This window comes from Tachyglossus aculeatus, chromosome 14 (genome assembly GCF_015852505.1).
Source record: "Tachyglossus aculeatus isolate mTacAcu1 chromosome 14, mTacAcu1.pri, whole genome shotgun sequence".
NCBI lineage: Eukaryota > Metazoa > Chordata > Mammalia > Monotremata > Tachyglossidae > Tachyglossus > Tachyglossus aculeatus.
In genome coordinates this window covers 38,117,577-38,129,676 of record NC_052079.1, presented here as the reverse complement: position 1 = coordinate 38,129,676, position 12,100 = coordinate 38,117,577, and the positions used below count along the sequence as shown (strand labels likewise).

Sequence of the window (12,100 nt, the reverse complement as noted above, 5' to 3'; positions counted from 1 at the left end):
TTAGTACAGTGCTCTACATACAGTAAGCACTCAATAAATACGATTGAATGAATTAGCTTGTATCTTCTCCAGCACTTAGAACAGTGCTTGACACATTGTAAGCATTTAACAAATACCATTATTATTAATGCAGTCGGTTCTCCTATAATATGGGGGTTACGTTCTTGAAGAGCTACACATTATAGTTTGAGGGCTTCAATTGATGCTGTGGGCATGAACACAGCTGTTTCTTCTACATCATATTGTGATCTTTTTAGATAGATGCACATTACCGGAAGAACGATCCCGAATTCCACAATAGCATTTGATTCAAAATGCCTAGTGAAGGCAGAAGGCAATGTCTTTTGGGAGAACTGACCAATCCTTTGGCTATACTCATCTCTACCATAGGACAATATTTCAAAATCCAATAAATCAAGCTCATTTTCATGAGTTGTCTTTGATAAGCTGGATTCTATTTTTTTGCAAATCATGTGAAAATATAATGTTTGCAGCTCTTTTTAGTCTCAGAAAATGCAGTTTGATTGGAACGTCAGTCAGTACCTTCTGAAGTCCAATTGTATATCAGTGCTGTATCTCAGATATTTTAGATTAGGTGAGTGAACATTCTGCAAATCACAAGAATTGTCTGCAGTGCAGTTAAGACCAAAGGGCAAAGTCAAAGATGGGCAACGGTAACATTCTGGTGGAGGAATTCCTATGTAGTTTAACTCCTCTAATGAACAGCAGGCAGGTGGTTAGGCGTAAATCCAACCACAGGGGCCAAAGGGATGGAGCCTTTGTCATACATAAATACTGGGTCACGCCTCTGTTCAGACTGACTTTGGCAAATGAACAAGGCCTGTTCAACCTTCCTTCATTTCTTCGAGAGTACATTTCTATTGTGTGAAGCTCTCCCATTATAAAGTTTTCAGGGTATTAAGAGAAGTTTGGAAGAGTTTGGAAATGAGTCTAAGGCAGCTCGATTTGAACGAAAATTGTAGCATGGGGAAAAGTGGCAAATGTGAAAGAGGCACTAGTTGTAGAGTGGCCCCATCCTTGGAACTGAGGTGACCTGAGGAGGTTATAGATAGCAGAGTTGAAGGAAGAGCATTTAGCATATATCCAGAGCCTAGCATGTGGTAAGCTCTTAATAAATGTCATCAGCACATATGAAGTGTTTAATATAGATCATAAATAGAGGGAATCCTCCAGCAAAGTGAAATCAGGGAGCATTTAAATTAGGCTGTCTATCAAATGGGAAACTGGCACATGTAGAAAACCAGTAAAAAGCCAAGAATGACAGATGAGCTTTAATGTGAGCAGGTGTAATGTGGATAGGGAAAAATAAGGTGAATTTTAACTACATAGGCGAGGGATCACAGAGTCATTATCAACTGTTGCCTTGAATCGCATCAATGCGGCAGCAGCCAGAGAGACCAGAAAATCCTGGTGATTAAAACAACAAAAGTAAAGTTGTGTCACTGTGTAAAACCTGCCCATTTGTGGAAGGGCATAATGAACCGGAGAAGGTACTGAAAAAGACCATGGGAATAGAATTGCTTCTGAATGAAAATAGAAAAGATTAGGCCTCTTCAAGATAGAAAAACTATCAACAAATCAATGTTATTTATTGAGTGCTCCAAATGCTAGAGCGAGTTTGCCCACAGTGAGCTTCCAGTCTAGAGGGAGCAACCGACATTAAAATAAATTACAGGTAGGGGAAATGGTAGAGTATAAGGATATGCACATAAGTGCTTTAGGGAGGTGAGTATCAAAGTGCTTAGGGGATACTGACCTAAGTGCATTAAGTGATGCAGCGGGGAGGGCAAATGGGGTTGAGGAAATTAGGGGTTAGTCAGGGAAGGACTCTTGGAGATGTGAGTTTAGTTAAGTCTTTAAAGATGGGGAGAGTGGTAGTCTGTCAGATATGAAAAGGGTGGGAGTTCCAGACGCAAGTGAGGGCAGAGAGTCTTAAAGTTGAGAGGGGTCTTGATTGAAATATATAAAATCAGTAAGCATGCAGACACCAGGTCCTACAACATCAGGGCAAATTGGCTCCAACTTTAGCTTGGAGGAGATTATGTATGTCCTAGACAAACCAAAAATAGTTCCTTTCAGACAGTGGAGGGTAAGCATCTGGAATTTTTTGCCATAAGATATTGTGTAGGTTAAAAATATCAGTGGACTCACTAAAGGTGAAAGAATTAGGGAATAAATGATTCTTATTGGACAGAAAAGAGAAAGCTAACAGTATTTAGATGTTTAATCTATAGCCAATTAAACTGGGTGTCAGGGGAGGGTAACCATGACCTGTTCCTCCAAGTATACTTTGCTGCCAGTGTTGAAGATGGGGTCCTGGGCAGAGTGTACTGTTGCTCTAAACCAGTGTGGCATTTAATGTCATATTTCCCGAAATGGTCCTTTGAGACTCAGAATACTTAACTTCTGATAAAAGGAATCTGCTAACCAGTGGTGTTTGCTCATGATCAAAAAGCATTCTCCTCATTGCTGGGTCCTGCCATTAAAGGTGTCAGTTTTGTCTTTCATTAAAAGAATGATGAGTGTCACAAACAGAAGCAAACATAAAGTCTGTAACTGCTATTTAACATAATAATTTTAAACTAAAAAGTTTTCATTTTACAATAAGCCATCAATTATCGAGCATGGGAGACCCAGAAACTAAGGGAAAATGAAAGAAATAGTCCTGTGGTTTAGGGTGGAAGTTTTTCATCTTGGATATCCCACTGCTTCCACTGCCCCAGTGTTGTGCTGAATAGTAATAATAATAATAATGATGGCATTTGTTAAGTGCTTACTAGGTGCAAAGCACTGTTCTAAGCACTGGGGAGGTTACATGGTGATCAGGTTGTCCCATGGGGGGCTCACAGTCTTAATCCCCATTTTACAGATGAGGTCACTGAGGCACAAAGAAGTTAAGTGACTTGCCCAAAGTCACACAGCTGACGGCTGAGCTGGGATTTGAACCCATGACCTCTGACTCCAAAGCCCGTGCTCTTTCCACTGAGCCACGCTGTTTCTCAACCAAGAAGTTGCTGAAACCAAGAAGTTCCAGCCTTTTCTATGTGCTCTCATGGCTTTGAAAGGGGCTGCAGCCCCTTTCATGATTTCACAGTTCGCTCTCAGCTTCTTGACTTCTGCAGCAAAGGCCGGAAGCCACTTGTCATCATCATCATCAATCGTATTTGAGCGCTTACTGTGTGCAGAGCACTGTACTAAGCGCTTGGGAAGTACATATTGAGACAGTCCCTACCCAACTTGTCTCCAGTGGGCCTCCACCCCTCTTCCACTCACTGTGTTTCCTGTTTTTTTTAAATGTGCTGTAAAATGGCATGAAAACGTTTTATTCGTATTCCGTTTCTCTTCCCGGAAAGGTACGAACGTCTAGAAGATCAGCTTCATGATCTGACAGATCTTCATCAGCATGAGACTGCCAACTTGAAGCAGGAACTGGCCAGCATAGAGGAGAAGGTGGCTTATCAGGCCTATGAGAGGGCCCGGGATGTCCAGGTACTGAGGTGGTCTGCCCGTGCCGTGGGGAACAGTTTGGGATGGATGGGGGAGATTTATTTATTTTCCTTTTCAGATGCTGTGTCAGATTTTGTGGTTTCAGGTTTTAGGGCCAGAGTTCATCTTGCTGAGAACAGATTCCTCTGAGCCCTAGAGGGATGGGGGAGGGTGGGAATGACAGTGTTTTTTCTGTTCTCATTACATTCTCTTACACGACCATTGTCTTGGGGGAAGAAATTCACCAGATTTATAGGCATTTCTGAAGAACCCCAACCCTCTGCTGATTCTGATAAAATTGTTCTTTTGGGCCCCGAGGATGTTTCTTTTTTGCAGTTATTCCAGCTGACTGAATTGCTTGTACAGAAGGAGGCAGCTGGAAATGCCAGCTCTCTGGCATTTGGCAGAAGCAGCGTGGCTCAGTGGAAAGAGCACGGGCTTTGGAGTCAGGGGTCATGGGTTCGAATACCGGCTCTGCCAATTGTCAGCTGTGTGACTTTGGGCAAGTCACTTCACTTCTCTGTGCCTCAGTTCCCTCATCTGTAAAATGGGGATTAAGACTGTGAGCCCCCCGTGGGACAACCTGATCTTCTTGTAACCTCCCCAGCGCTTAGAACAGTGCTTTGCACATAGTAAGCACTTAATAAATGCCATTATTATTATTATTATTATTACTACTCAGCCCAGAAGTGATTTGGTTCATTCAGTTGTATTTATTGAGCACCTACGGTGTGCAGAGCACTGTAATAAGCCGTTGCAAGAGTACAATACACCAATAAAAATTCCCTGCTCACAACAAGCATACATTCTAGAGGTTCCAGGAGCTAATCCTATCCACCTCTGATGTCCAGCTCAACCAGCCTCAAACATTTGCTTACTAGCCACGTTAGAAATGTTTTGAGAGTGTCGGCGATGTAAATTTAATTATATGGTATTGAACATGAGATATGGGTTTGTGTTCATTTTTTTGTTCTCTTCTCAAACTAGACATTCATATTATATCAAGTTAATGTATTTTTAGAAAGTCGGGTGGCTAAGGAAAGTATTAATGGGGAAACGTCTGGTAACTTCATTTTTTTAAAATTTCACTGTTAGCATGGAGAGTATAGGAAAATTGCCATTTGTCTTATTTCATGGTACACTCAGTTCTCCTGTAACACAGATATTATATTTCTGATAAATTCCACGTTAAGCAGAAACTCACGCTTTACTTAGCTTTACTTAAACCATGAGCTCCTTGTTGGACAGGGACTGTGTCTGAACTGATTATCTGTCCCAGTGCTTACAGCAGAACTTGAATCATTGTGTTTAATAAATACCATAATTATTCTCTTCAGTCTGGTATTTCCTCCTGCCTTCAGGACATCTCTACTTGGATGTTCTGCCAACATCTCAAACTTACCAGATGCAAAACAGAACTCCTCATCTTCCCACCCAAACCCTACCTCCCCTTGACTATACCATCACTGTAGACAGCACCACCATCCTCCCTATCTTAAGCCCATAACTTAGGCATTAGCCTCAACAAGTGCTTAGTACAGTGCTCAAGCGCTTAGTACAATGCTCTGCACGAAGTAAGCTCTCAATAAATGTAATTGAATGAACGAATGAACTCATCGCTCTCATTCAACCAACATATTCAGTCTGTCACCAAATCCTGACAGTTCTAACTTCACAGCATCACTAAAATGCTTCCTTTTTCTCCATCCACACTGCTACCATGTTGATCCAAGCACTGATCCTATCCTGCCTGTACTACTGCATCAGCCTCCTTGCTGACCTCCTTGCCACCTATTTCTGCCCACTTCACTCCATATTTCACTCTGCCGCCTGAATCATTTTTCTACAAAAACACTCAATTCATGTTTCCTCATTCTTCAGACACCTCCAGTGGTTGCCCACCCTCCTTCTCATGAAACAACCTCCTTACCGTTTGTTTGAAAGCACTCAACCACCTTGCCCCCCGTCCTATTTTAACTCACTTATTTCCTACTATAACCCAGCACTTCACTTCACTCTTCTAAAGCCAACCAGCTCAGCCTACCTCAATCTCATCTATCTCGTCGCTCACCCTTCATTCATGTCCTGCCTCTGGCCTCGAACTCTGTCCACACTTCATATTCGACAGATGATCAATCTCCCCACCTTCAAAGCCGTATTAAAATCACAGCCCTTCCAAGAGGGCTTTCCCAACTAAGCCGTCATTTCCCTTACTACCTCTCCCTTGTCTGTCATCCCTGCTCTTGGATTTGCACACTTTAATTATTCCAACCTCAGTCCCACAGCACATATGTACATATCCATAATTTACTTGAATGTCTGTTTCCCACTTTAGACTGTAAACCCCTTGTGAGCTGGGAGCACGCCTACCAACCTTTACATTATACTCTCCCAAACACACAGTAATAGGACTTGGGTACTATCAATCAATTGTATTTATTGGTATAACTAGTACCGTGCTAATGCTTGCAATAATTTTGTTCAACATTGCATTGTTCCCTCTCCCGATAAATGAGTATTGTCAAAATAACATATTCTAGTACTAGCGATGTCTGTTGAGTTCCTGATAAATGCTGGGACACTGTCTTATGTTCTGTAAGTACTAAGAGTGAGTAAAAATAGGTAAATAAGTGCTAGAGAAGGTTGGAGGGTTTATCTGACTTGGGTTGCTAGGAATTAATTGGGAGAGGCATGGTGGAGTTGGTGGGCTTTCATGAGGCTGTTGAACATGGGGAGTCAAATTTCCAGGTTGGGGTGAACAGTGTGAGTGAGGTATGGAAGCAGGAGAGATGAGTGAGTTACTGTGTTGTCTCCAAAATGCAGTGATAAGATGTGTTATGGAAGAATTGAGTTTACAGATGGGTTACTCTGTCTTCAGGGATCCAGCTAAAGCTTCTTTCAACTACGAGCTGTTCATTAATCCCTTATTAAAACTATGTTTTCTGATAGTTGCTGCATTTGTGAGACTTTTCCTCTTATCTTGCGCTTCAATGCTCTATTTGAAATAATTTGATTGTTAGTATTCCTGAATTCCACTCTTAATAAAAACTTGTTACTGTCACAAATCTTTGAATTTGTAACCCACCTGAGCTACCCCATTAAAATAGGTTGATGAACTTTAACTAAATATTGAACTTTTACTCATATCATAATCCCAATCCTGAAGATCAATTTATTCCTAAATTCTGTCAGTCAGTGAAGAGTATCTGAGTGCTGTGTGCAAAGCCCTGTACTAAGCATTTGAAAGAGTACAATCCAGTGAAAATAAAGCCATCACAGTACATGATAAATTGAGTATTGTAATATATTTGTAATGTACTGAGTCTTGTTACCCTATTAAATGTGAAGAAGTTTTAACTTTACTATAATAAAGCCAATAAAGGTTACCATGGTGACAGTGTATCTTATTCCTTGGCCCTGTGGAATGTTTAGTAGGAAAGTCTAATGAAATTTGGTCCGGTGGTCTTCTTCTTCTTCTGTAAAACATGACTGTGTGTAATTGGGCTAAAGATATTGTTTGTTTTTAATTTCTTCAGAAGATGCCTCGATAGTTTGTACAGGAGAATCACTGTGGACTACAACTTTCCCTCTGCTGCTGCTGAATACATACGTATGTGCCAGCCCTATGTGAGGACATTTGAATTTAGTCATTTCTGATTCCTGTTTCTCGTTTCTGTCAATAGGAAGCCTTGGAATCTTGCCAGACTCGGATTTCTAAACTGGAGCTTCATCAGCAAGAACAACAAGCATTGCAGACAGATACTGTTAATGCCAAAGTCCTCCTGGGGAAATGTATAAATGTAATCCTGGCCTTCATGACTGTCATTTTAGTATGTGTCTCAACAATTGCAAAATTTGTAGCACCTATGATGAAGAGTCGTTTCCATATTATTGGCACTTTTTTTGCAGTCACGCTGTTTGCGATATTTTGTAAAAACTGGGATCATATTATATGTGCCATAGAAAGAATAATAATACCCAGATGAATCCACGGGGTTGTCTTCAAATTCTTGTCCTTTATTTTTAAGATACATAACATGCTAATAACTAGATTCTTCAATTAGCTGATGTTCAGACTGAATGAAGGAAGATATGAAAAAGGATGTAAATAATTAAAATTCACTTATTTGATGTGGCAGTTGCCTATTTAATCATTGTATGTAGTTGTCAAACTGTTGTGAAACATTTTCCTTATCTTTTGCTGCCTTAATCTGACCAGATTTCCGCTCTGTAAAACCAGCACAACACAGGGAGAGTTTTCTGGTGACACCAGGACACCACTGTTGTTAGAACAAGAAATATGAATTTTAAAACTTGTCATCATGTACAGTTCCCCATAACAGCAACAATACAGGTCTCCCTTATTTTACAAGGGTTCTTTGCATATCGGTTTTGTTTACAGAGGTTATTTTATACCAAAAATTCACAGTAATTGGAGGTGGTTTAAAAATATTTGAGTGTGCGTCCTGGGTCTCATCTGCCCTCAGGCTACTCAAAATATAGTTCACTGCTCGTGCCTTGTAATGCAAGTTTTTTTTGTTCCTGGTTTTAAACATGGAACATTGTACTGTCTCAGTTGGTTCCTTCTTATTTGTTGTTTAGTTATAACTTATCTGTTTAGAGAAAGGAGAATTTAGTATCTTCCCCAATTTTTTTTGCCTTTTTTAGATTTCTAGGGTCTGATGCCTACAGCATAACTGCATAAACTCCGTTTTTATCATTTGATTTCCCCCGAGGGCATCTTGAACCAGCCACTACTTTGGAAATGTTTCCTTTCCCACACTCCCCTGGGGCCAGCACAGAGGAAGCAAGAAGAGTTTTTGAATATCTAAAATAAACCCGGTTATAAGTACCATTCATCTTATTTTTGTAATCCAAAGAGCCTGGAACCTAAACACCCTTTAAGTCCAACTGGGTTTGCTATTCAGTATTTTCTTTGCAATGTCTAGAACATAACCCCTGTATATAACAAGGGAGACCTGTATAGCATTACTGGGTGAAGCACAAGGACTGGAAATTTCAAAGCATTTGTTCCTTTGGGAACACCCTAATAATAGTGGAATTATTCCTTCTTGCATTTGTACACTACCCTTGGCTTGGTCGTAAACAGCTAGCTATCTCTTTTGTCTGAAGATGTGCAAAATATCTGCCTGACACACAGACTGTGCATTTTATAGAGAGGTAATTTTGAAGCTGGTACTGGGATCCCATAAGCACACTTGCTCATGTGGTGATCCACTTAAATGTGAAAAAAAAGCAAAACATTTGAAAATACATGCTTCAGGCACACCCTTGTGGAAAAATCTCAAAGTCTTTTTCTTTAAGAGAATAGAGCAAGTACTGCCTTGTGGCCTGGACCTACTGTTTTGATCATGGTTCATAGTAGAAAGTTAAAATCAGCACAAATTTGGTGGAATATTTGATGAGGGAGATGCAGGAGTGTGGTGGGAGGAAACAATTTGAAGTGGTGTAGTTCAGATTAGGGATTGCTAAAATTACATGAAGGAGACAGAAGTCCCTTTTTAAATACAGGATCTTAAAGCCAAATGGCCTATACGTTCCCTTTTAATGAAAATATTGTTTTAAGCCTTATTATTTCCTGTTCTCCTGAAATGAAATCATTCTAAGAGGTTTACAATTTTAATCCATTTAGATTATGTACTTCCTTACCCTGAGCTTGCCTTGGTAATATTTTTCTGCTTAGATAAGACAAAGGAGCAAAAGACCTTAAGTGGAAAATTGCCACTCTCCACATTCCTCCAAAAACAGCCTCCCACAGTTATACGAGGGGGTGCATGTGTGTTTTAACTTCAATATCCTGAGTTGTTGAAACTAATACATTGTGTCCAGACAGCAGTGTTTTTAATTGCTTGGATTTTAATTAAGTGCAGTAGTTAGCCAAAGAGTGTTTTTGTAGAGACACTCTAAAATTTGAAGGCTGCTTGTGTTGATGGGTTACTGAAATTAGATAAACCAGCTACTTGGCAAGTGGTTGCAGGGATTAAAAGATTGGGTTTTGCTGTATATCAGGCATGAATGGGTTTTCCTACAAATAAAAAAAACCCAACATTTCCAAGAAAGCGTTTGGTCTTCAGAGTCTTTGAACCAGGAAACCGTGAATATGAGGAAAAAGCCAAGTCCCTTCCTGGAGCCTGGCTGCTCTCCCAACGTGAGTGTGAGGCTGCCAGTCTACGCCCCGGAATGTGTTCTCGTGTCATAGTGATTCACCAAGCCATGTGCAAGGAAAAAGTCCCCGAATCTTTACGCTCCTGAGGCGGTAGAAGGGAGCCTGAATGGTCTGCCTAGCTTTGTGGTGATCAGTACCTCCAGTACCAACTATAAGGTAAGAGCTGAAACGGCCGCAGCAAACACCGGAATCCTCTTTATGCCAGATTAATTTCCAGGCTGTTTTCCTCTCTCTGAATTGCCCCAAGTCCAAGGCTGGGAATACTCCCAGGGCTAAATTGAAAACAAAACAATTCCCTAATTTCTAAGACCCTTTTCAACAGTGTACTCGTACTCCTATGAGAAGAAATAAGGGAAGAAGTATGAAATGGTAATAAAATTCATCAAAATTGAAGGGAAACTCAAATATCTGTGGTATTCGAAGGAGCATTATGGTCTAGTGGAAAGAATAGTATGGGCGTGGGAGTTAGAAGACCCAGGTTTTAATCCCAGCTCTGATGCTTGTTGTGTGTCTGTGGGCAAGTCACTTAGCTTGGCCTAGTGGACAGAGCATGGACCTGGGATTCAGAAAGATCTGGGTTCTAATCCCGCCTCCACCACTAGTCTGCTGTGTGACCTTGGGCAAGTCACTTAACTTCTCTGTGCCTTAGTTCCCTCATCTGTAAAATGAGCATTAAGACTGTGAGTCCATGTGGGACAGGGACTGTGTACAACCTGATAAGCTTGTATCTACCCCAGTGTTTAGAACAGTGTTTGACACATAGTAAGCACTTAACAAATATCATCACTATTATTATTATTATTATTATGATTATTATTATTATTATTATTCTCTGCCTCAGCTTCCTTATCTGTACAATGGAGATTAGGTACTTTTCTCTCTACCTGACTAGTCTGTGAACCCATGTGAGGCAGGGACTGTGTGTGATCTACTTATATTGAATGTACCCCAACACCTATTAAGGTGCTTGGCCATATAGTGCTTGTTATTATCATCATCATTATCATTACTTAGTAGTGGATCCACTTGGATCGGCATTTATCTTTAAGAAAACAACAAACTGAGGTTTGCAGTCCATCTCCTTTAGATTTCAGGAGTGATCAGTGTGATTAGACATCTAGAAAAATCAGCATAGTTCTCCCCAGCAGCCAAACTAGAATCATTCTCTATGGCCCCGTTTGAGTTGCTAAGGAAATCTGTACTGCTTTTTGCAAACATCCAATCTCCCTCTACTACTGTGACTCACTGACACAGTTGGTTTCAGTGGCTGTTGGTTTGATAAATGTTTCTCTCGATTATTTGGTTTATTGATTATCCAAATGATGGTCCGTGCATAGTGGTTTGAACACCGTATTAGAGGTTCCTAGTACCTTAGCTTCAATTTTCTGGTATCAACCTTGAAAGTAGGGACACATTGATTACATCTGGCAGATTGACGAAGTGAAAATCATCCAATTTAGTGACAGCTTTAGGCTTAGTTTTTTGAAGTTTGAAAACACAACCAGTGACTCTCAGTTTCTGCACTTGCCCATATTTTGCAGATTCATAAAGGAATTTTGGTAGAAATACAGTTGAAGATGAACTGAAATATGACAACGCTAACTGCAAGGGATTTTCTCCAACAGCTCTTGGATGAAATAAGAATAATGATGGTGATGAAGCAGTCAGGTTATTGTTTATCTGTAGACAGCCTTCACTCTTGAGAATTATTTGGTAATTTTTTATTAGCAAACTGTAATGTTGAATTAAACTTTGTGAAGGAATATATTTAACTCATTTATAATAGACACCACCTAAAGTAACATACCCATCAACTCCTTTTTTATCACCCTCATTCATGCTAAATTTTAAAAGCAGTAACTTTTCCTCATGTATGTGTTTTCATTCAATCACATATTTGCTATGAGTTGCAAGGCACTGCACTGGGCAGTATTTACAGCAGCATTGGGGAGAAAAGTTTTCCACTACAAGCTTCTCTTTGTCCTTTCTTGAAATCAGACTGTCTTATTTTAATGTCTGTCTCCCCCTTTAGACTGTAAGCTCATTGTGGGCAGGACATGTATCTACCAACTCTGTTGAATTGTACCCTCTCAAGAAGTTAGTACAATGCTCTCTCTGCACACAGTAAGCACTCGGGAAGTATCACCGATTGATCTGGAATGCAGTAGATACAACCCAACCCAGCACTGTTACCATAAAAGGGTTATTCAGTTCGCTTTTTTGAAGAGATAACTGGGGTTGTTTTAAATTCCTAAACCCTAGATATTACTTTTTCTTCAAAGCAGTAACCAAAGAATCCCATCGCTGAATGTGGATGTTGGGATTGAGAACACTTTCAGTCGCCAAGGTCGCTCACTAGTCTTTAGACTCTAATGTAACCGTTTATAGCCGTACTTTGGCATTCTG

General features: G+C 40.3%; 1 protein-coding gene across 2 annotated transcripts in view; it reads left to right on the top strand.

Annotated features, from left to right (window-relative positions):
- Window positions 1-11,868, top strand: part of TMCC3 (transmembrane and coiled-coil domain family 3) — a 63,357-nt gene extending 51,489 nt beyond the window's left edge. Inside the window, exons 3-5 of one of the 2 annotated variants that reach the window (XR_005453880.1) lie at window positions 3,375-3,510; window positions 7,191-9,850; window positions 11,236-11,868. Coding sequence is in view for 1 of the 2 variants with exons in the window: in XM_038756503.1 (XP_038612431.1) it covers window positions 3,375-3,510; window positions 7,191-7,493 (439 nt within the window). In the remaining variant the exon portion in view is untranslated. Of the gene's footprint in view, window positions 1-3,374; window positions 3,511-7,190; window positions 10,190-11,235 lie in introns of those variants that run through there. The other variant, XM_038756503.1, reaches the window with a different exon arrangement.
- Window positions 11,869-12,100: the final 232 nt, after the last annotated feature.